The sequence below is a fragment of the Rissa tridactyla genome, chromosome 5, assembly GCF_028500815.1.
Source record: "Rissa tridactyla isolate bRisTri1 chromosome 5, bRisTri1.patW.cur.20221130, whole genome shotgun sequence".
Lineage (NCBI taxonomy): Eukaryota > Metazoa > Chordata > Aves > Charadriiformes > Laridae > Rissa > Rissa tridactyla.
In genome coordinates this window covers 5123455-5149480 of record NC_071470.1, presented here as the reverse complement: position 1 = coordinate 5149480, position 26026 = coordinate 5123455, and the positions used below count along the sequence as shown (strand labels likewise).

Genomic DNA, 26026 nt, shown 5'->3' with positions numbered 1-26026 from the left:
ATTTCACCAATAGTAAAGGACAGTAAAGGACAAGGAATAATCTTGGTTTTCATCCTAGATATTCAGTCTCCCTGCTCCTCTAGCATTTTATACCTACCTTGCCTAACCAGCTACTCTTAGCTCCTCCTTCTGGACTACTTCATCTACCCATTTGCACGCCCACTCCTACCCTTTTTGTGCCCAGTCAGTTCCAGTTTCCTCCTCTCCACTCTGCACTCTTGGCTTCTTCCACTCTGGAATTTAATTCACCCTGCCCTTATAACAACCTGACCTCTTTTAAACTCAGCTCTTCTGAACTTTTTCCCCAACAGATGACAAAAATCTCCAGCCAACCTCTTGGGAAGAATTCTTACTTAAATACAACAGGAAGTTTTCAAAGCCCAACCCTGCAAAAATGCGAAATTTTCAGAAAATGAGGAGATTCTATAGTAAAAGCAAATGCTAGGAAGCTTTATCTATAAGAAATATGAATACGGTCATTTGCTGATGGTGAATCTTTTTTTTTTTTCAGATTTTGACATGTAGATAATTTGGGGAGAGGACTGTCAGGTTAGGTAAAACAAAACCAGACTTTTTTACTTCAAACTAAGCTGATCTGCCAACAGGTATACCAACTTATGTTTACATATTAGAGAAAAGAATAGTGGTACCAAGTGAAGCCAACAATACATACCATTAAAATACTTTGAGAGTTCCAGCTGCCTTACGATAATTAATGCACTGTGCACAAATCTCTCGAAGCTATAAACAATTATTCTTTAAGTCTAGGCGCATGAATCATTAGAAGTTCTATGCAAAATGTCCCTTTCTATTACCATTTTTAACACTAAAATTGTCAAATTCATTAGATTAATATTCTCTCCGTAAGCCATACAAACTAAGAAACAGTAGATCATAATGCAACACACGCATGACATGAAAACAAAGAAACAAATATATAATGGTTCTAGCTGTGACACAGTGTGTTGGTGAGGTTGATAAACCGAATCTTCATGCTGATTGCATGTTGTGGTCTCCAATCTATTACGCTTTGGAACTGATGGGTTATTATCTCTGGACAACTTTCGCATCAGGAGGTGATCCCTGCTAGCATAATTTTAAAAATGAAGGGATTACAAACAAGATAAATTTCATTGTATTGTTACCTGAATTAGTATCAACTAACAGGAATTTCATATAACATAGTCCATTTGCCAAAATACTTGCATTTGGTGGTCCCACGACAAACATACAAAGCATAAACCAGCCATGGCTCTATTAACTCTACTTCAGCAATTATGCATCTGAATCAGTATTGTATGGTAATTGGCCTATGGGGAATAATAATGTTTGGGTTTGTTCTTTTTTAATACAATATGCTTACATTTCAACTTTAAAGAAAATATATTAGGGTCTTCTGGTAAATATCTGTAGTATCTTTGAGTTTGCCGATAATGATTAACTAGTTGAATTTAACATACCATTCTCTTCCTGGTGTTGATTTTAATTTGTGACTAAGTGAAAGTTTAAGAGTTTTTGGAATACGAAGCAGATCAATGTACAGTGTCAATATATTTTACAGAGGAATTAGGCAGATGCAGATCTCATTTAATCAAACAGCACCTCACCTCTTTTATAGTGTTAAGACTGACAATTAGCAAAACAGAATTTGAACATAAAGCTCCGATTTTACCATAGTATAAACAAAACAAAAAAAAAAAAAAGAAAAAAGAAAAGTTAAATTTATGATTACCAATTCTTTACTAAAATTTAGCATTGTCAGGGTTTTTTTTTTGTTTGGTGTGGATCAGAAACCAAGTATACTGATTTGGCATAAGGATGCCAAAATATAGTTCAAATATAGGACAGATGTTAATGACAAAGTTAAGTCGATATAGAACAGTCCCATAATAGAAATATTGAAATACATTTATATGGAATTCTTTATTTCCAGTTACATATTGACGATCAGTTCCGATTTCAAACTAGGCGGTAAAAAATACTACAGATTAGATATAATTCTTAACTTCTTTGATTGGCCATTCCTGATGCTACATTAATATGTCATAATATTTCAAAAACAAACATTTGCTAAGTAGTAAATGTATTACAAACTAAGGATCAGATCTGGCAACTGTGTAAGCCTGCAAATAGTTTGCAACAGCTTGCAGAATCAGGCCATAGAGAATTAATACAACCTCAACCACACTCTTATTTTCCCAAGTGAAAGCAAACGAGATTTGGCAATCAAAGTTTACCATTTTGTATTTACCACGAGTCAGTTTGACAGATTATTTAAAGTATAATTTAAAAAAAAAATCAGATATAAGGATGAGGAAGTCTGTCCGAGATGTTTTTGACTATTGTAACCAAAGTTTTTTTAAAAATTACATTTTGTCTTCTGTGTCAACAGTCAGCATCATGCAAACACTTAGAGTCACGTACCCATAACTGCTATCGTGATATGTTGGAGAAAACACATCCATCTCTATAAGGTTGTCATGACCATTTGCAAGGACTGCTTGATTTCCTAATTCTCTACACACAAAGATACAAAAAGATGAAATTAGAGTGGCAATTTCAAATTAAAGGATGGGATGATCCCACAAAAAGAATATACTACTTCTGTTGCATAACTTTCTTTTTTCCACAGATGTGCAAAACTGCATTTTGAACGTGGGATTGATCTGCTTTTCCTGCTGTCCTCTGAACTACACGCTGGGTTGTAACTTGAAGACAGGGTTTTACAAGGCTACCATTAGGTGGTCACCACCCCTTGGTGATCCCTCATTTATGTGCAAGTCCTTGAATAAAATTCCCGGCTGCTGCCCGTGGCAAGACAGGCGTAAGGACCGAGCAGCGCATAGTGGGGGATGTTGTTTACTTGATGAGGCTGGAGCAGAGATGAAATAATAAAAAGTGAACCGAGACTATTAAAAGACAGTCTCTTGCTGGCTCTCTGGCACAGCCAGTCAGCCAGAAAATACGCAGAGGGCTGGGTACCAGCGCGAGCGGAGATCTCGTGTTCCGCAAATGACACTGCACAGCAGCAGGGGGGGGAAAGGAAGGACTGCAGACTCTGGCTCTCTCAAGGAATGGTGAGAAAACGAAAGGGGAGAACCAAAGCTAGGCGCTATTATTTTGTTTAGAACTGTATATTTCTTTTTTCCTATCTAAAACAGGAAAAGATGAATTTTGGAAAAAAAATTTGGGTCCATGCTTATGCGTCCTTCAATGACTGCGTATTTTTGAAGAGGGGGATGATAACTCATGGAATACTGTGCAAATACTGCTGAATTCTGGACTATCAGTGCTTGCCTAAGGGACAGGGATCGAAATACACAGCGTGGTCAAATTCCAAGTATTCATGGGGACAGCACGGGATTTTTAGGCAGGAAGGTTGCCAGAGAGATCAAGCAAAAATCTAAAGTAAGACACTATTCACACCAAGGGAAGCTTATAAGCATACGGGCGCAGTGTGCTAGGGTTCAAACCCAGATGCCTGGTGAGCACCCGACTGCAGCAGAATGTCAAAAAAACAAAAGAACTTTTCTGTTCGTCAGCCTTTGAAAACAATACTGCTTGTCTGACTTAATGAACATGTCTAACGTGTGTATATACTGACCCTGTAATTACGGCATGGCAATCTTTAAAAATGCATTCACGCCCTCAGCAATCTACGTGGAGTGGAGTCCTGTCTCCTCCAGATGCCCACACTGAGACACGAGGTCTTCAGAAGAGCGGGACTTGAACTCCACCCTCAGTTTCTGCCTTTATTTTGTACCATGCCTTCTCGATATACGTAACATGTCTAATCACATCCATGTGTGAAAACCTGGAAGACTTACAGAACGGAACAATTTTGAATGTGATTAAACCCGGCACTGCTTTAGTGGGTGGAATGCGTAAAATAGCTGCTTTGAGCAGACTTTAACCTCCAGCAACACTGTGCTTTTGCAGACAATCAATCAGCCCCTACATGAATTGATTTAAGACTTCCCTGGAAACTATCAACACCCTTTCCACACCTTAATCATGCTGAAGGCGCTAGCTTCATTGGCAGTCCACCCCAATAAAGACATACGGGTATGCTCATCACACTTTAGGAGTTTCTGAAATCTTCGCATTCGAAAAGGAGGTTTGGATCAAGCTTGCAGAATGGTTTTGAAGTAACGCATTCTAGGAATTGTTTTGTCTGTACCACTTCTGAGGTATTCTAGTGCTTTAATTAAATCCTTCAAAATGCCGCAGTATTTTCCAGCCATCAAGTATTTTTTCAACCAGTTCCCTCTTTCTTTTCGGTCAAATTAGTAGATGAGTAACTGAATACAGTAATGTTCCTACCCACTCTATTTTTAAGTGTAAATTAGGAGTAAGAGAAGACTAAGCAGTATCAGTACAGACTATGAAAAACATGTTAGTTTCTTGGTTAGTTTCTATAAAAAAATTCACAGTCCATCACGCAAACTACAACCATCTTTCCAAAAATGAGGTATTTTATAGAGCAAATTAAGTAAGAAAAAGCAAAGCTCTACTTTGATTCACTGACACGTTAGCACAAATTCTGAATAAAGTTATATAATACTCTCAGAGATTTATTCCTTGACCGGAATATGTAAATTTCCCCTTGCTGACAAATTTATCTTAGACATTCAATGCCTAAAATTAAAGAAATACTGCCTGAGAAATGCACTAAGAGATGCTACCAGCTCACTTTTATCAACAGATTTATGAATTCTAACATACTTTTCCTCTGCACATCTCCGACATACATAATTGATTGTGCCTTAGAAAAATTCTGCACATTCGAATATTTAACAGAGAAAGCATTTGAAGAAGGGATTTACTAAGTATTTTTTAAATATCAGTAACTTAGATCCTACTGGAACACAAAGCCTTGAGAATGTAACTAATGATCCTGGCGCTCAAGAACTGATGACTAGAACTAGTAGGTGAACAAAAACTTAAAAACCAATGATAATAAAAAAACCTACTAATATTTAAATACTTAATCATCATTTATAATATTCAGACACCTGACATGTAGTCATGCATTTGCATGATTTTGGCTGTCCAACCAGTAATCCAAAGAACAAAATGGAAAGTTATTCAATATAATCCTGCTTTTTTATTTCTTCAAAAGTTAAAGTTGTTCTAAGGCGCTGACTTCTCCAGCAGATCTTTTGCTTCTACAGCTGAACCTAACTCGCAGAATGTTGGCGAAGAGGCAAATAGAAAAGGTCACTACATGTCCAATGACAAAGTCCTGCAGTCTGCAGAAATCAGAGGAAATCTGCAGGAAATATTTTCTTACTGTCTCGCTTTTTTTTTTTTTAAATGTAGATTTTCCTTTGCCCCAATAAAGTGATGACAATTTCTGCCACCGTTCAGTAACCTCATTGTCATTTAAAGGTGGCATCAAAGAGGAAAGAAGCACTCACGTAATCCAAGTTACAGTTTTAGGCTCTCATAAAATTTTAAGCAGAGTCTTTTTATATTTAAAAAAACCATAAATCGGAATTTCTGTTGGACGTTATCGATCTGTCACCTCAGTTCATCCATTTAACCAGTAACAGCAATGCTTTACACAAAAGCATTAACTCTACACAGAGCCAAATTGCAGAATATTCTATTAAATATACAACCGAATGCAGTATTATGAAATACATATTTCAAAGTCACCTCCATTACTACTGCGAAACGATAGGGACTAAAGCCTCCCTCAGGCTTTGCAAATACATCCCTCACCTCCACGCACATACACAAAACCAGCCTATTCACTATCCGGCTATACAGGAGAGCAAGTTGTATGTCATTTTTATGCCACCCATCACCGATATGAGCCTATAGAGATAGAAAGATAGCTATGTATAGATGCTGACATTCACATTCTGTACCTCTAAATGGCCGTCATCTAAGTCAGATAAAAAAAAAAAAAAAAGGAGGAAAAAAAAAAAAAGCGCTGACTATGGGCATAAGCTAAAATATTGCCAAAGATGAAATAAACTTTCTTTTACGCTGAAAAAAGGATGAAGGAAGAGACCTATCACAAAGTTGTTAATATAGTTGAAACTGAGCTTAAGAATCACGCTCAGTAGGGAACCGTACCCAAAAAGGGAAAAATCAATGACAAATAAGATGGGTTCTTCACCTCCAGAGTTCCAACCAAGTGAGACTATTAGAGAAACTACAGTAGGGCTCTGTCAGTTTTTATGTGAAATTTTCACATTTCAGCTCATTCACAAGTGTTCCAAACTTGAACACTCAACTACCCTTAGCTTTTCATCAGGAGCATTTAAAAGATGAAAAGACCCTGCTCAGCCAAAAATATTTAGTCCAGGTTGGAAGTGGTATTCTCGTTCCTCAAGTCCTATGTCTTCTTCTTTATAAACACAATAAAAACATAGATGGCAATAGAAGTAAACATCAAAGACCTTACCCATCTACTGAAGATTAGTCTGGAAAACCTCAAACACGTTATTCCCACTACAAACTTATTCGTTCTATAAGAAAACTCTTTCTTAATGTACTAAATTGTCTGAATATGAAGATGAAATCCCTTCAGTGGAATCCCGGTCCCCGGTGTCTGTGTCTCGTCAGCAACACGGGAGGGTCCAAGAAAACGAAGAAAGGAATAGCCCTTCCCAGCCGCCTGACGGAAGAGATGCCTGAAGCAGCTACCTAACAAACAAAACTACCTAATAGAGAACCTTAAGGTCACATATGTCTTAAATCAGTCAAAATCAGCCCGACTATCTTTACTTTGCTACAAAACATAATTTAAAGGGATTCAAAGAATAAACTGAAGGGATTTCATAAACATTTTCAAGAATTACTGTCAGCTTCAATACAGTTATAAATGCTCAGTTTGATGACTAAATTGGAATATTATGGCTTTCATTGATAAAAACTTAGTGCTGATTGAGTGTAACATGAGTATTAATTAATCACTGTAGGTAAATCCAGCTCTGTGCCAGTAAATCCTATAAAATTTCTTTATAGATCACTCTGCATCATACATCATTTGCATGTAAAGAAGCTAGTGTCACCCTTTGTATTAGCTGCTTCTTTCCTAGAGCCAGTTATCCATTCCAAAAGACAAAAAAGGACAAGGACAAATTTATCATTATACTAGAACTAAGTCAGTTCTTTCGTCACAGCGAATCCTAGACAAGTTTAATAAACATCTAGGCTCACATGGGTATTTCTTTAAAGGGAGTTAAAAAGTATTACTGTAAGAGTTAAAAAGTATTACTGAACGTTCCCTGACATTTGATCTGTGTGGCAAATGTATATATTTGACACGTAACACATCTGGCAAGCAAGGCAAGAAATTTCTTCAACAGTCAAAAGTCACAGATTATGCCCAGGAAGGAAAATGCTTGTATGGAAAAATGAACATACTCTCTGAGTCCAATTACTCTGCAATAGGCATTGTACGGGAAAAGAGCATCACTGCGGATTTTAGAGAGAGGACGGATTTTTTTAGTACCGTAAAGTTTTCAGTTTTATTTGCTGAACGAGGGGAAGTATTAGCTGCTGGTCATCCTTCATCAAGTTAAACGTTTTCTTTCGAAGGTCTGTAGTAGTACCTGAGTAATTACCTGCTTTCCAGTGGCGCATTACTGCCAAGGACCCAGCTGTCCTGCAGCTGGACTGACTCAGGTGTGGTTTGCAGCTCGGCGGGCAAAGCAGCCGGCGGGGCCGGACTCTGATTCCTCCTATTTGTCAGTGAGTTTCTGTTAAGTGAGGTGATGGATGGGTGATGCTGTGCTGAATGTTGCTTGTGAGAAGGTGGCAAAGGCTGCAGGGTCGACTGGCCTTGGTTATTTGGAGGTTGTTCTAAGAAGAAAGAAAATTAAAGTTCGTTATACACCATTTTAGCATTTGCTACAACCAAAGCAGAACGAGAAATTCAATATAATCCTATCATCTAATATATTTGCATATTATTCTATTAGCAGACATTCAGTGACATTCTCTAAGAGCAAGTTTACCCTTGATACACAAAGTTCTAATTAATATACAACAGATGGTAAAATTGCTTTTGGTTTTAATTTGTTTCATTTTTTTTTTAATCTGGTTTTATTAACACCTACAGAAAATAGCATCTGACAGATCCCCTAATGTGCCTTTAGATTTCAGCTTTTTTTAACAAACCAACCCTGAAATTAAATGGGTAATTTCCGTAGAACACAAAGGTTTTCAAAATGCATATAATCCCTATAATTATTTAATGGAGTTTTTTAAGCTTTATTTAACTGCAATAAATTATTACAAGCTAGTCGCTAAACAGCAGCAGACTAGTTTGGTGCATTTCAAATAAGGCAGATCTGCACTATGATCTGCTAATAGATGCTAAGTATTCTTTAGCAGAAGGTCACTCTGTGAAGCAGATGTTGCTTCATGGATATTTAACAGACTGAATCACATCTGATTACAACGTCAGAAGACTCATATACTTAATGACCGTCACATCCATTAGAACACACACAGAACAGATTTTCCAATTTCACACTCTGCAATAGAACTCCAGTTTGGAGTAAGTCACAGGTGATCAGAGAGGCAGCCCATCAAAACAAAAGGAAATATTTTTTGACTTAGCCAAAGCACAGAACCCCCACAAAGCTTAAAACCGAAACCTCAAACCAGCAAAACCCACAATCAAACGCCCCTGTCAATGTTAGGTTTTAACAATCTGTTCTGCAAAATCAGTAGTAAATAAGTCATAAATAGGAGACAAACCTTGCCACACAACCCAATGAACACAAAATTAGAAAAAACCTCAAGACACTTCATTTGTCATGATTTAGCAATGACTGATGACACTTAAGAACGGAACACTTAACAATATGTAATTCAAATCGTAATCTATTTCCTAAACTAATGTAGTAGAACATACTTAATAATATAAATCCAAGCGTTAAGCAGAGCAGAAGATACAGGGCCTGCACTTTACTCACAGCGTAAATGTTTTTCATGTAGTTTTTAAACTAGTTGTTTGATCTTCATAAATCAATTCCCTGTTTGGGACTGGTTAGGACTGCAAATTGTTACAAACCCAGTAATAATACCTCGGTAGAGAGAACACAGGAAAAGTATTTACGTTGAAACAGATGTTTCCAATAACTTACAGGTGACTACTATAAAAATAACTTAACAGTGAGTAATTTCTCATGTCGTGAACGTAAGAAAATTTGAGAATCTTAAGGAACAGACGTACTAAGCTTACAGAGAAAATCCAGCCTTTGGAATAATCTCCTTCCCGAGAACCCCGTTCTCCTTTCCAGTTATCTTGTGTGGTCAATACGACTTTTCTCACAAACAACAGCAACGCTGAATCTGTCATTAAAATAATGGCAGCATTTACATTGCCAATAAGGTTTTCAACACCAAATCCATAATACGTTAATGAAAAATTACCTTCCAGGAAGGACACAACTGCTCAGCTTTGTCTTTACCAACACCGACACAAAGGGTGTCACCGCGTGCGATTACAATCCCTGCCAAGGGCTTGAAGCCACATTTCAACAAGCCGGCTAAAGGAAAGTTAATAGACTGACACAAGCAAAGACTTCTTTCCCATGTCTACTTAGATTTAGGTTACAAGCTATTTATTGGTTGGCGCGGAATTAACTATATTTTATAATACATAGGTCTATGTATCTATAGATACACATATATGTGCATGTGTCTGTAAATATTTATACATGTGCATGTGTAAATATATACGTATAAACGATTAATTACACTACAGAAAAAAATTACAAGTGAAATTAAATATTTTTCGTGACTTTTAATCAGATAAATTACTTAAAATTGTCCTAAAGACACGACCTTTTGTCCTTGCCATTCCCTTTTTTGCCTCTCCTACCTGCCCAGCCTTGGTGAACAGCGTTGCATGAATGCAACACCGTCCTCCTCTGCAGGCTGAAACGTTATTCTGACACCCCTCTTCTTCATTAATTTCTCTTCTCATCTAAAATTCTCAGCTGAAAATCAATCTTTTCGTCTATCATTTTTAGTACTGAAGATCTTGCACCATCCTCTGCTGAAGACAAAGCAGAGGATAAAATAATGTTATTTTCTTGCACAAAGGAGGGTGTGAGTAAGGGACTGTGCCGGCTGGTCTCAAGTAGACGTCAAACCTTCCCACACGCTCTGCCAGCAAGGAAGAGGGATAGGAAAGGCTCTGTAAAGGATATTTAGGCACTCCCCAAATAAATGCATAGATCTAGTAAATCCATCACTAACATACTGGAGGTGTGAAACTATTCCTCAGCCCATAGGCCAGCTGTTCAGGCCACTGTTTGGGATTTAGATTATTCCCCCAGAAATTTACTGTGAACCTACAAAGCCCTTCTGCCGTATAACATACAAACATTACTGACACCGAAACTATAAAGTAACATTTAAAATAAAGAGTTGCGGGATGAGCTTGTAACCATAGGGCACAGGCTAGAAGGGAGCGAGAAGTGCAACTCTGCAAAGATCACACGTCCTCCAAGCCCACTGTCTGCCTCCATAGGATGCTGCCAGGTGACATTTTCTAGCGTCCGAGGGCAAGTTCAATTGGCAGGGAATCTCCAGCCTCCACAGAAACAGAAATGCCTGAAAAATCTGGAATGATTTATTCCTCTTCTAATTGTGCAAGAGCTACAGGTAGAATTGAGTTTAACAAGATTAGATTTTCCATAAATCAATAGAGCTAAAATCTATATTCCTCTAAATTTCCTCAGCCTGATGTTGTCGTTCTGAATGAGAGATCGCTGAGGGCTGCTCTTTCGATCTTGTCTTCAACCTGCCAGGTTTCCCGAATCCACAGCTCTTCTGATGGCCACGCAGTCCCTAGCAGAAACTTCCACCTCGCCCCATGGATTTGTGAGGAAGATGTAAACATCACAACAGCCGTGTTTTGAATGCTTGTTCCTAAGCCAGAGCCACATTCCCTTTTTTTACTCCTCTTTTATAATAGCCAAAGAGCAGCTTTTGGTATTAGTGCGACTTTCCCACCAAGCTATCATCAGCCTTAGGTAGCAACTAAGCCTCTCGACAGCCCTGTGACACTGTAAAAATATACCCATTGCACATACAGGGAAACTGAGGAATATTTGTAAAGGGATTCGCCACCGCGCTCCTGAGAAATCAGCGTCGCAGCCAGAAAAGTACTCGTTTTTTTGCTCTTCATAATTACGGAATTGATAAAGTCAGCAGCAGTTTCACGACAGAGATACGTACTTCATGAGCTCTGCAATGCTGGAGACTGCTCCTAGTGAAAATACCCCCGTGTGTGCCCCAACGGCCGGCACCGAGACCTGTGACTCCTCCTTCCTCTCCATCACTCACCTTGTTGGAATACCGTCTGGAAAACAGTTCCTCCCTTGGTTGGGGAAAAGATGAGCAGTCCTGGGACTCGGCCAGGGCCCTCACAACAAACCACTTGTTAGAAATTTCCTTCTTATAGACTATCAGGAAGAAGAAAGAACATTCAACTCCGATAAAGCGCAACTGGGTTGAAATACTTAAAAACTATCGCAGAAAGCTACAGTTGCTTTGCTTTACATTGGATTGTAAATGCTATCCTAATTGATTCAATCTAAATGGAAACGTCTGGTTTTCACTAAAAACAAGCAGGTATGGGAACGGGGAAGTTTATGTCTAAAAATGGTAAATTTTAATTAAAACATTCTTGTTCAGTCCAGACCTTAATGACTGTAGAGCAATCCCATTCATCTTGAAGAGAAGATTTCTGCAGCAAGAAGCACGTGTAAATCGGCCCAGCAACCAGCCTGGGCCTTCAAGTTCTTCAGGTGCAACAAAAAAGCCCCACGTTTTTGAGGCATTTGCTGCAAAAGTCAGCATCAGATAATTATGCATGCGAACATATGTACAGAACTCGGAAAAGTCACAAGAAATCGGGTAGAAAGCTGTCTTACTACAGTTATATGAATTTTTCAAAACATATTTAAATTGTTATTTACCCCAGGGAACCACAGTGAAGCAAAGCAGCCGTTTCAATTGTAGAGGTAAATTATACGCAGTCTGTAGCCTTTCACAAAACCTTTTTCTCTTTTCTTTTTCAAAAAGTAATTTACATTTAATTAATTTTATCATTTAATTGTTACAGAATTTGAACAGCCTGTGAAAGAATACAGAAAAACACGTATGGGAAAGTAAAAAGCAAGGAGAGAGAGAGACGTTTACGACAACTACTGCCATTTGGGGAAAAGGGGTTAATTCAGAAGGAGAAAAGCAGACCAAGCATCCATGAAAAAAAGCAATTTGTTGCACATTTTGTGTGATAGCCTTTCTATAACAGACAGATCACTGAGACCTGTCAGCTAGCTACTCATCTAGGAAAAAGAGGTGATTTCCATTTGATAAGGATTAGGCTTTTTAATAGCGTATAATTAACGTTAACTTTGAGTTTCCATGACAAACACAAAAGCAAAGACTTCCATTATGATATAAACATTTCAAATGCGAACATAACGTAATTCAATATCTATGTCTGCACGAGTCTTAACTCTTTCTACTGAAGTTGCTCCGATTTTCCTCTCTCTTCAGATGAGTCTCTGCCATGGTAAAGCAAGTACCCACGATATAACCCAGGAGTAAGCAGCTGGAGTTGACTGAACGTTTTAGAAAACTGATAACAAAAAAGATAACCTTTCATTTCACAGAATCACAGAAACTTCATGGTTGGAAAGGACCTTTGAGATCATCGAGTCCAACCAAACAACCTACAGTCTCTCCCACTAGAGCATGCCCTGAAGTGCCACATCCAGACGTTTCTTAAACACCTCTAGGGATGGTGACTCGACCCCCTCCCTGGGCAGGCTGTTCCAGTGCCTGACCACTCTTTCAGTAAAGTAATTCCTCCTAATATCTAATCTAAACCTCCCCTGCCGCAACTTCAGACCATTAAAGGTCCATTCGAACATTTTCCAGACCATTAAAGGTCCATTCGGACCATTTCCAGGTCCCCAGTCCCTGGGCTGCTAGCCCCCCATTGCCAGCAGTCAAAAGTAATTTCTATAGGAACGGGTTTGATTTCCTCAACAAAACACTTTGATGGAGTTGAAATTTTACCTAATTGACACATGGATCCATCTCCAAAAGTAGTGGAAGCAGAAGTGGGCTTCACCTTGGAAATCCCTGCAAATTGAAGAGAGTGGATATTACGGCTTAATTATTCCTAGAGCTCCCAAAAGAGCTCTTTTTTTTTAGTCCCTGCTTATGGAGGGGTAAGACTGCACCGCTACGGCCAGGGCTTCAGTGATTCTGCGGACAAATAAAACCATTCACTCCAGAGGTCTCTGGGCTGGGAGCACCTTTCTGTATTTAATCAATGAAAACAAAAAGGAGGATATGGGTTTAGAGAAAAATTGCTTCAGTCTACTTTTTCTGCCAAGGTGCGCAAGACTCCAAGTTTCCTTTCTGATCATTTATTACAAGCTATGGAGGCAATCCAAGAGAACTTGCCGTTATCTGCTCATTTTGTGGTTAATCCCCAGTATTTGTTTAATCTTACCCATGCCCAAATTGGCTCTGCCCTGCCAACTGCATTAAGGATCCAAACCGCACGCTCAAGAACGAGGTGACACAGTGCCAACCACCACAGGAGAGCCCTGTCACTCGCATTTGTTGTCAGCCCGCACCATCCCTATCTGCTGGCTTTATAACTAATGGACACACGGAGGGAAACAGAATTAACCCGCAGTCGCTGCCACTGACTTGCTCTTGAAGTACTCTGTGCTTCTGTGCCAGCTACGCCGTGACAAGAACGTGGAGAAGTGACAAGGACACTTTGATCAAGATATGCATCTTGTGTGCGTGTGTGTCTACTATTATAATATAAAATGGGAAAAAGTCATACAAGTAGCTTGATCAAAGCGGGCCAATGTTTGTCTCCTCACCAGTACGCTGCCTGTAGGGTGTGACAACCTGTCATGCTATCGGAAACTACCGGCGAATTTAAGAGTGGGTTATGCTCTGAAAGATTGCATTGCCTTCCTGATGCACCTGAAGTTTGTAAGAAATGATAAAGAAAACCTGAATTTTGTTATTCACATTACACGTTTTTCTTTAAATCTCAACATTATGGGGCCTACAGGAAAGCTGGGGAGGGACTCTTTATTGGGGAGTGGAGTGATAGGATGGGGGGGAGTGGTTTTAAACTGAAAGAGGGGAGATTTTTATTAGATATTAGGAAGAAATTCTTTGCTGTGAGGGTGGTGAGCCCCTGGCCCAGGTTGCCCAGAGAAGCTGTGGCTGCCCCATCCCTGGAGGGGTTCAAGGCCAGGCTGGACGGGGCTTGGAGCAGCCTGGTCTGGTGGGAGGTGTCCCTGCCCAGGGCAGGGGGGTGGAACTGGATGGTCTTTAAGGTCCCTTCCAACCCGAAACATTCTGTGATTCTATGATTATTTTACTTTTTGAAGTGAAATAAAAACTTCTCCTTTGAAAGGGAAGAAAGACTTATTTGATGGTGGAGGAACTCAAAGGGTCTCCTGGTGCACACACCGTAAGTGTCTCTCTAAGATCCAGCAGATGACAAGAGGAGAGGAGTAGCAGGAGCTCCCTGGAGGGCAGTAGGATAGTCCCCAACACGTAACCTTGGTATTTTAAACCACAAAGTACATGTTGATAATTTCTTATATCCTATAATATACAGAAGCTGTTCTTTACTAGTTAAATATACGCTGGAAGACAAATGAGTCATGCCCAAAAATGCAATCTTTAGGAACTAAAGAAAAAATGCTTTTACCAGTGTCTTTCAGTTGTGTCTTTCCGATGTGCTCTCTACAGGAGCGTCCCTTCAGGTTAAAGGCACACCTGTAACTTTGTCTTTCCATTTCGCATCCATTCAGCAAAGTCTTTCCCCTCAACAACTCCACACTGGTAATACCTGTGCACGCTTGGCTATGTTTTATAATTCAGCTCTCCATAATGTTTTAGAAATCTTACTGCAGCATATAGAAACCATCAGTTACTAACACTCTTTTCACAAAAAACTTTCTAAACTATATGAACTGAACTTTAAACTTACTTGAAAGGCGGAATTTTTTGTCCCTGGTATTTTTAGCATAAACAAGCTAAAAAGCTATGTACCCTATATGATATGTGACCCTGTGAAGATAGATAAAATAACTTTGTGTTTTATGGCATTTACTTTGAAAATCTGATTAAGATAGATGTCTCTAGTTCGTAATTCTTCAATGTCATGTTGTCATAGTTCCCATCAGCAAGATGCTTTAAAGGCTTTCGATTAATATTGCATGCCAGAACTGAAATTACATCCTTTGTCGTTTAGTTCTTAATGGTGCAAGTGATATCTATCAAGTAGCGTTTTATGAAGCATGTGTGATTTTTATTACAGGCTGTTTTCACAAATCTTCTTCAGGTTTCATAAAGACTGTTCGTGGTTCACAACAAATATGCCCCGCATTTAAAATTGTGCTAATTCTCAAACGCAAAATAAAACTTGGATTTTTCAGTGAGGTTTATCCATAGAACAAAACCTCTTCCGTAATTTCAATTTTTATATAATCATCTTAATTAGCAATGCAAAAATATTACTGTAAGCACCTCAACTCCGCATGAGAACTAGATAGTAAAAAACCCCAAACAACAACAACAAACGTAATCGCGTGTTATTTTCAGAAGTAACAGGTTATGTTTGCCAAATCTTATAAGCACCTTATTTTTCAAAATGGAGGTGACACAGAGACAAATCAGAAGATGCAGCATTCTCCCGTAATCCAAGTACAACAGAGATTTTCATTTGCAGCACCATCTTTGTAAAACAAGATGCATGAAGTTAAAACTTCTTCAATTTACCAGAACCCAGACAATTAGGGGCTGTTGAGGTTGGTTATTTTTGGTCAACCTGCCGCTTAAACAAAAACATACAAAGTCAATGAAACTCAAGTCTTAGAGGACGTAAGAACAGAACATATTTTTCAAATATTTTTTTTCTGTCCAAAGACATAAAGAGCTTTCTCTTGATACCTGACAGAGTAAGGCAAACACGCTGCAGGAAGAAATACTGCCCATTGAGAAGAAAGCGGGCATTTCTCCCACAGATGGCGGTGAAAGGAAAAAGCGGAGGATTTACTTCTGAAAGGTTTATTAAATGTTGTTTCCACTCTCTGTTGTTCACTGTGGGAACTGAACCAGCTCACTTTTAAAACATTTTTTCCATTAGCTGGAATCGATTCTCAAAGCATTCCAACTACCCACCTCCAGCCTGCGACCGCTCCATTAACCCCTTCAATACATACGTAACACGCCGTCAATATTACGGCAGGCAAAATCTGTTTAATTCAAATAGCATATAACGATACACGCCTTCTTGCCCATGGTACCGTACAAGAGACCAGCTAACGGAAGGGAGTCACAAAAGCACGTGGGGTGTAAGAGCTCAGGTTGGGAGAACAAATTCACCTAGAACAAAGAAAACCGATGAGGATGCTGTCATCCATAAGGCAGGCATTTTAAGTAACAAAGTAACCTGAAACTTTGCAGGTTTTTGACTGAGTTGCGGATGGCTTAATCACCTTACGAAAGCTAAAACAGAGGCAAACGTTTCAGCTTCAGTGAAAAAAGCTATAGGGGAACTAGTTCAGCAAACAACCTTCCTAATAGTGGTCTGTTTAGACCCAGAGGGATTTAAGAAGAAAGATGAAAAAAAAAGTACAGAAACATTGCTAAAGTAAATTGAAATTTAACCTGCTGGGGTAACATACTTATGATCTTGCTTTACAAGAAAAAGAAATAAAAAAGATAACATAAAACGCATGATGGCAACTGCGCACACAGAATGAACTAGAAGCAACAGTGTACTTAACAATCCTGCTGTCGTATTACGTGAACATCATCTCCTTCCGCTCCAGGCTAATGCACCCAGCAGTTAGCAGGGACACTAGCAGACATTATTTCTATTCTCTTTTTAGGACCTGAGGTCTGTCAAACCCAAACAGAACAGAACAATGGTAAAATGTCATTGACTTATTTCCAACAATTTACCTGGAGATCAAACTGGGAAAAGATGCTATCACACGGTGAGAAACGACAAAAGCTTGCTCACTTCAGACACCAAAATGACATTCAGCTTCTATTATGCAGAGATTCAAAAATATAATAATGCAGCCTTTAGTGGCGTGCTCCTGGCCTGGCTTCCCCGCGGTGGGATTCAGATGTTTTGCAGGGCTGGGGGGGTCAGGTTTTTTCCCCGGGGGACAGCAGTGTCCCAGAGTGATGCTCACTGGGGCTGGGGATCACCAAGCCCATAGGCTTCACTTAAAGTCACATTTGGTTCTACTCGGAACAGACTTTTCTGCGTCTTCATAAATCAGATCATCCTTCTCCCTTGTTTAGAGTCAGAAGTTAGAAATTTATGCAATTATTGCTAGCTTCAGATAATCTTCTTTGCTGATAACCCAAGGAAATCAGTGGAGCGATACGTTTTGAGCTCACAAACTGAAGGCTAGCTTTTTAACCAGAGAATTCAAGTTTCCGTTGAAAGAAAACAAAACACGAAACAAAAATGGAGAAGTTCATCCGAAAGCCTTAGTAGGGGGAGGAAAATTCAGCTTTCCAAAATGCTGACAGAGGACTGGAATTACTCTGAAAAATCTTTGAGAACATAGCCAAAACCTGCCTGTAAAAGACAGGTAAAACTATGTGGAGTATCTCATTGCCTGCTTTGCTCACCCAACACCTTATGTTTACACCAAATAGTGACAGCCACTTCATTTTGACTGCAAAAATTGTGATTTATAAATAAATGATATAAAAAAGAAGTACCATGCTTCAGCTGTAAGCTGAGTACATTCTATAATCCTGATTCAGGCAACATGACAGCGCGTTAATATATGTACTCATTTCATACCACACGTTTAGCTGCAGCGCGGTATGGATTGCAAAGTCTGATGTACGACTTCTTAATAGATTTCCTAGCATTTTCAAGTGTTAGATAATTTTGGTTCCTATCCAAAATCATTAATCCATAGTGAGCTACGACTGTATGTTTTTCTTTGTCTTCTGATTTTCTTTCTTAACACTTCCAAGAAAAACAATTTGCCAAAGCTATTTATTTTAGAAGCACAGTTACTACTGTACAGGTTAAAAAAACCCCAAACTTTCAAAACCTTTAACCTGAAAAAATACACTCACAAGTCATGATTATGTAGAGCTTACAGCTGACACAACCAGGGCTGGAAAAAAAAAAAATGCCTCTCTTCCCAATAAATAAAATAGCATCTAAAGGCTCTTTTACTACTTACTAAACCTGACTTTTACTGACATATGGCTGACATTCACGAAGAAGGAACAAACCATTAGATTTCCCCAATTCTAAGCGCCAGGGTGAAAATTCTTCACTAATTAAGTCAACCGAATTTTTGTCATGGACTTGTTAAGGTTAATGGCGCCTCTCGAACATTTTGTAAACTTACAAATCCAAAAGTGGTTTGAAAGGCCCCCAAATTAGTTCATTAGAAGCGATGAAATTCTTGACCAATTTCTGCACGCTCAGCCTTGTCTGGGAACACAAGGCCGCACTAATAAAAGCGGTGAAAGATAAGCCAGGAATGGGAAAACACAATATAAAACTTCTAAGCACAAATAGGTGGGTTTGTTTCATCAGATTTGAAAGAACTCAGATAAGAGGGATTCGTGTTTTGCTTTGGAGGAAATGAAAAAGGAACAGGGGCAGTGAGATGAAAGGAAAACCGGGGGGGGAAAAATGGTAGAACTGCACAGAAAAGGGGTTGAATGAATAATACACAGAGGAGACGCAAAAGCGAACAGCTAAGAGAAAAACTGTAAGAAAAACGAGAAAGCATATACAATTTTATTAGAAAATCATAACAATCAAACTTCTATGGAAAACACAGAAGTGAGCTGCTTACTCTACAGCCTTGACTTTTAAAAAACGAGTTTAATCCTGGCCTCTAGAGTTAAAGGTAAAAATTCTTATAGACTGCAGCTTGGGCCTCAGAGCAAGAGAGAAAGCAAGCAGTAGGTCACCAGATGAATTGTGTCTCCAGATCAATTAATTGATCTATCTTTTATCAAGTATAAGGAATATGCAGATCATGAAAGACAGGAAAAGAATAGGGAACCAAGCTTCCAAAATAGCTTTTAAGTACTTTTTTCTCCTAACTGTGTCAGGGAAGAGAAACGCATAAGAGGGGGAGGCCTCCACAAGAGCAAACTGAGGAACTATTGTTCTCTAATGACTTTAAATAAGCTTTTTAGGCTTACATGTGAATTAGAATTTTGCTCTTTCTCCTTACGTTTAAAAAAAACAAACCCCAACAACCTCTTGATTTCAGGAAGATATTATTCTATTCTAATGACAATCAAGGCTAGTTAGGTATCAATCAAAAGAACAAATCCATTGCAAAAGATTTCTTACAAGATGTTCTGGGTTTCCAGTGCAGCTGCTTCCCTTTTCAGTAACCATTGTCATTAACCCTCAAATCCAACATAAACTTTGAATTGCTGAGTTGAAACAAAAACTGCCTTTCAGTCTGTCTCAGTTCATGTAACTTATCAACCACACTCTCCCCTACCTCGCGTACCATTTGAAGTGAATCTACGACAAGCGCAGAGGTATCAGTGGACATGGAGAGTGATCTAATTAGACGTTTGTATGTGTTCACTATTTATTCTGCTTGAAGGACAGCAGTTTGCTGAGCAGCTTAAGCAGACTGTATTATAACTAATGACAATAAACGATTATGTTCGATAATAAAGAAAAAGTTACGTGGGAAATTCCAGAAATATTTTTTAAATGTATAAACCATAGCAAATTGTGAAAATCAGTCTTTCTTCTATTTAAATTCCATATATATTTTTTATGAATGACTGCAGGCTTTGCCTTTTCCTGTACATATTTTCATAATGTCGTCATTGTGTTGCTGCTCTGAAGCTGTTTCCTGCAGGTGCTCTTTGACATTGGTTTCTAGCTAAACTTTACAGCTTCTCGCCTGAACCAAGCTCCTTAAAAAAAGCCATGGCTGATTCATGTCGTAGTAAGCTCTTCCTTTTAATAACGCTGCTGTAGTTCTACAACAGACACTGACAGAACAGATAGAAGGTAGAGAAATCCCAGCTCACAACAACACCCTTTGATAGTGTACACATAAAGACCCAAAAAGACCAGAGCTAAAAGAATTGTTTTTGAAACAACGGCAAAAGTATACAAATAAGCACAAAGTAAATCACCACCACGGTGCAGTGAAAAGTGATGAAATCTCCCATATACTGTTCGCAAACACAAGTTGAATTCCAGGATGCTCCTGCCTGCCGGGCAATCGCAGCAGCAAAAGAGACGGTGCTGCTTCTTCTGGGGTAAGCAAAGGCTAAATAAAACGATTCATTACAATTCTATGTCCTTCTGGCAGAATTACAAATTCTGCACGGAATTTAGTTCTTAAAAAAAGATTGATCTGAAGCCTCCTAATAAGTAATCTAATTTCTACATAAACAGAATTTGAGTTTCAAGTGATTTAATGTGCAGAAAGTGTGTAAACTCCCTTTATACCTAACAGCTGTCATTTCACCAGCAATAAATTTGGCAAAAGCGTTCCCTGGGATGCTGGGAGAGCAGTGACAAAGACAGCTTGCTCCCCACCTCACGCTGCTTGATTTCTCAAGCAAACTACACCCCAGTCAAGGGGACAAGGTCTGACACCGACACCGGAGGAGATCGGAATGACTGGAGTCCCTGGAAGCCTTCTACTCGCAGGGAAACACCCCTCTATTTCTAGCAAAATCATGCCTCCTCCGCCAGAACACGCTTCCCTGGTCCGTCTCCTGGTTAAACCTTCATATGGGAAAATGCCTTTCTTTTTGTCTTCTGCTGTAACCCCACGGCTGGTGACAAGCCACCCGTGTGTGTGGGCGGTACGTGATTGTGAGGGAAACAGATGGTCTCAGGCTGAGAAGTCTGATATTTAACACGCTTTTATAACTACTACCGGGAGCTAAAAACAAACATTTCGGGAGGGAGAATTGTCTCATGGTAAGACCGCAGCAGAGTAAATCAGGAAATACCTTTTTTTTCTATTCCTGACACAGCCAGTGGCTTACGGCGTGATCACAAGCAAGCGAGAACCTTTGTACATGCAGGGGTCTCGCCGCCGAAGCTGGTTAACGATACCAAGGCGCAGGGGGCTGCGGGAATCCATTACATGCCCGACAGCTCTGTGTTGCTCTCGACGTGAAAGATGTTCTAAGGGTGACATTTGAACAGATACGGCAGAGGTGAGTAAAGGTCCTCAGCCTAGATTTACAATGAAGAGCGCACAGACCAACGTGTTGGAGGAGGAGGAGGAGGAAGAGGAAGGGCACGCTTTGTGTTCTGCTGAGGGGCGACCCCACACTGCTACCCAAGTGGAGAATGGGAGGGGATATTCAGAATATCGGATTTTTTTTCTGATGTGGGTCAAGTTCCCATCACTTTTTCACAGACAGTGCCTGTGAGTGGGGAAGTGATATTTAGATATTATAAAAATCTAAATGGCGGGTGTCAAGAGGATGGGGCCAGACCCTTTTCAGTGGTGCCCAGTGACAGCACAAGGGGCAACGAGCACAAACTGGAACGCAGGAAATTCCATCTGAGTATGAGGAAAAACTTCTTTACTTTGAGGGTGGCAGAGCACTGGCACAGGCTGCCCAGAGAGGTTGGGGTGTCTCCGTCCCTGGAGACATTCCAGACCCGCCTGGACACGTTCCTGTGCCACCTGCTCTGGGTGACCCTGCTCTGGCAGGGGGTTGGACTAGATGATCTCCAGAGGTCCCTCCCAACCTCTACCCATTCTGTGACTCTATGAAGTGCCTGCAACCCATCCCACCTGCTCCCTGAAGAGCTCCCTGCAGCCCAATTTTCCTGCCTTCGTGCAGGGGTAAGTGTGGAAATTTCACGCGCGCATCCTTCCCCAAGGTGTGAGGTTTCACAGATTACCTGCGGCACTACAGGAGAACGTTCTGTCTTCCACAAAGACAAACCGACATCACAAACAAGGTAACATTTTCAGCAAAAGCTACTGGGTAGCTTTATAGTCTCAGGTGAATTAAATCTATTAGAGAGATTCACACTTTGAAAATACACATCTAAAGAAAATAAATACAAACAAACAGTGAAGACTGAGGTACATTAGCTGCAAAAATTACCTCAGAAGCCAATGCTTTTAGAAGCCGCAAACATGGACAATTAGTAGCATTTCTGAAAGCTGAAAGTCTAAATAGCTGTCAGCAACTCCACCAGCAAGTGTAAGTTATTTACAACAGCAAGCAGACAGATCATGGAGATAACAGAAGCACTGACTAATTGTGTAGCCTAAACTGGCAATAAAAACAGGGTAAAGCCCTCTACGTGTGAATACTTATTTTTAAATAGGTACATTTTGGTTCCAAGTTTTCCTCTTTTACTTGTTACCATTTAATAATAATCATTGAACCAAATTGCTCTTTTAATTTTTTAGAACCTTTAGAAGGCTTTTCAAATTTCTAAACACCATTGAGATACTACTTGACAGAGGCTAAGAGCTATTTTAGAGTTTACAAACAGTTACAAAATAAGACACTGGCATCGCAATATTCTTCCATAACAGCGCAAGCCTTCCACAACAACAACTTCAAGCCTTGATTCCAAAATATTTTATAGCTCTCAGTAAAGTTTGGGTGGAGACCTTCTAATGAATTTTGGTAAGTACGGGCTTCGTTGTGGCATGTTACCTGTATTAGATGCTCTCCTTTAAAGACAATGGGAAAATCTGAAGAATTTTCACATTTGGCGATTTGCATTCAGAACTTTTCCAACTGTACAGGACTTCTTGAAAAAGCAAGGAATAATTTATCTTACCAGCCAGACCTCAGTGTGCTGCAAGTCTAGACACAAGAAGAAACTGCAGCCCTCACCCCGTGAAACACGACGGCTGTAACTGCTGTGGAACCCAGCTGGCTGTGGTTGCTGGCATGCAGAAAGTCTACCCTTGGCCAACACACAACTACATGGAAGAGCATGTCCTGGTTTTGACCAGCACTGACAATAACCGGGGGGATCAGTCAGACTGGTAGGAAAGTATGTAAAAGGCAGGCACTTGCAATGCCCCTGGGCCCATTCAAGCTCAGAGACCTGACATAAATCATCTTCGCTGTTTCTTTTCCATAAGACCCTTGTAGTGTCTTGAAGTTAATGCCAATTGATTATTGTTTATCATGTCTCCAAAACACGAAGTTGGAGGAAAACATCACATCTGCCAGAGGCACGATTCCTGCTTTACGACTGTTTATATTCAATCCTCACCCAGATGTAGGCCGCGGGGGCACTGCTGAATATTCCTCATGCTATGAGAATACAGATGAAAACTGTTTGCTTGGCCCATCAAAATAAGTGACTCATAGACTGAAGGGAGACATGATGGTAGCTCTTCTCTAGCAAATCCCAAGAAAGAAATGTGATGACTGATGTGCTGCTGCTCAGGCCAGTGTGGTTTCCTCTAACAGGTACATGTACAGCTAATCTCGTGCCAGTTTTCATAGTCCCAGCTGGTCAACTCATCAGGTTTGTGTACAACGGGATGTTTGAGCGCCCCCCCTGCCCCCCAGTAAACTCTCTGGATATTCCACATTGCGTTTGTACGAGATACAGATCTTTGCTGAACGTCGGCAAAGATGCCAGATTTCCTGCCCCTAGAGTTAGCGCTCAGGTGTTTAATGGCCAGGGCTTTCGCTCATACCAGCAGCCTTAATGAGTGTTTTAATAGTTTCCTCTTCCTGATAAAACCAGGGGAGTTCTGGTTACTGGTTACATGCCGTAAGAGCCAACCCCAGTCAGTGTGTGTCTCTTCTAGATCAGAAACAATTTTCACTGAGCAGAGAGATGTATTTTGTGTCGCCTTTTGACTTCTGCACACAGAACCAGAGGGGACGGCAGGCTAGTTTCTAGGCGGATGCGTTTCTCTGCACTTACAGACTACCCTCAGTGTCTATCACTTAATTGCTTTAGGCCGTTTCATTAAGGAATGAGCTTAACCATATCCATCATTCTTCTACTGTATTTACTTATCTTTTTTGGCGGGGACAGGGAAACATGCACACACAAAAATCATTACTGAGCAAACAAAAACTTATTTGAGAAACAAACCTCGAGAAAGAATATTCAAGAAAGCCACGGGGTTCAGTCTCCCTGCTGTAAGAGTAAGAAGGTCTCTCTTACCCATGATTTCTTTTGCCCTTACGTTGGAACACACTGAGGCGCACACGGCTCTACGAAAGGCACCTACTCTTACAGAATAAAAGAATAATTCACATTGTCTTTGATATTTGCAGCGCTGCTGCAACTCTTGGAACATGAATACTTTGCACTATAGGTACTTGTGCACATGCATACAAAATTACTGTTAATAAAAATACAAATATATGTCAGAAGAAGTACATTTTAATATTACTTTATGACGATCTCTTATACTTGTGACACGTCCTTGCTGTTTACTAGAACTCAAGTGAGAAGTAACTGTGTCTGGTGTTGCCTGCCATAATTTACATCTCCCTAGGGATAGGGGTGCTAAGCTTTCTTCAAACCACTTATTCTTGGCACCAAAACTGAGCAATTACAGCTATGTCTCACACTTTGTCTTTTAAGGATGTGGCATGTTTATTACTTGCAAGAGGAAAATGACTCCTGCAATGATGTTTTAAAATCACTGGGTTCAGATAAAAAACAAAGTGCTGGCTATAAATGAAAAACTTAAATTCGCATACAGCTCCTACCTCCATGGCATGTAAGCACAACAGCCCCCGGCAGAAAAGCGTTCTTTTCTTGCTCTTTCTCTTAGCAGGACAGAGGGACTATGGAAATGTCAATCAACAGTTTGGGAAAGTTTCCACAAACATTTTGCTTCTATATTACCAACTACTGGGTATTGACCTAGAAGTTATTATTAAAAATTCAATTACAGATATCAGGCGCAACGGTACGCTGTAATCTTCAGAACCACAAAAGTAGCTAATGAGAGCTTGGTTTAGACTTGTAACTTGTAAAATTGTATTGCACATGTATTGCACATGCCTAACACGTACATGCAAAATTCCCAGCAGCTCAGAAAAAGACCTCAAAACTCTAAGAACAAACCCAAAACTTCAATAAACAACTATGTGCCTAAGTGTAATTAGGAAATTGGTCTTCAGCTGCAAAACGAAGATGTAACACTGAATGCATAAAGCTGTCCAGTAAAATATATTCATTGCATCAAATGAAGGATATGATAATTACGAGTACTTTCCATAAATCTGAAAAGTAATGCAATAGAAAATAAACAGCCAATAAAATATGAACAATTCATAAAAAAAAATAATTCAAGCTATTACTTCTGAAATACAGAATTACATTCGTCTCATTAATCAGTTCAGAGTGTTTTATTAATGAATGGAAATTAATTCCTTGTAAGGTGTTTCTTTTACAAGGTAGTTTCTTCTACAGAGTCAATGCATCTCCTTTCTACATCCTGAGTAAGAAAACAGCAAAAGAAAATATGCGTAATTAAAAAAATTAAAGGGGTATACAGATTTGAAGGATTATAATACTAAATGTGAAACCCATTCCACGGATTTTTTTTTTCTTTTTTTTTTTTCTTTTTTTTCCCATTTCTTTACATGATTGATTGTACATCTTAATATACCCTGGGTAATTCACATTGTTATGTTACTCAGTATCTTATTGCCCTATACATGCAATAATGACATACTGAACATACGGTTGAGAAATATGATTGAGAAATTCCTAGACTGATAAACAGATAATATAATCACAAGCAAAATTCTCACGAGTTCCTAAAATATGACAAGAGATGAAAAAAAATGATAAGTTATTTTCTTTGTGCTTTAAGAAAAACAACTTACATATTCCCCTCCTCCTGTCTTTTTTTTTTTTTTTTTTTTTTTTTTTTTTTTTTTTTTTTGAGAAATAATAGCCTCTAGGCCATGAAATCCCTTAAAAATGCAAACATCTGGGAAAGGAAAAAACAAAGCACAA

At 39.4% G+C, this 26026-nt stretch overlaps 1 protein-coding gene across 16 annotated transcripts in view; it reads right to left on the bottom strand.

Moving 5' to 3' along the window:
• The window catches only part of TENM3 (teneurin transmembrane protein 3), a 434875-nt gene that overhangs the window by 134782 nt on the left and 274067 nt on the right, over window positions 1-26026 (bottom strand). For 9 of the 16 annotated variants that reach the window (XM_054202736.1, XM_054202738.1, XM_054202737.1 and 6 more), the window contains 2 exons: window positions 7584-7821; window positions 2425-2517 (listed from right to left, as the gene is read on the bottom strand). In XM_054202736.1, coding sequence (XP_054058711.1) covers window positions 2425-2517; window positions 7584-7821 — 331 coding nt within the window. Of the gene's footprint in view, window positions 1-2410; window positions 2518-7583; window positions 7822-13071; window positions 13088-26026 lie in introns of those variants that run through there. The other 7 variants (XM_054202739.1, XM_054202741.1, XM_054202742.1 and 4 more) reach the window with 3 other exon arrangements.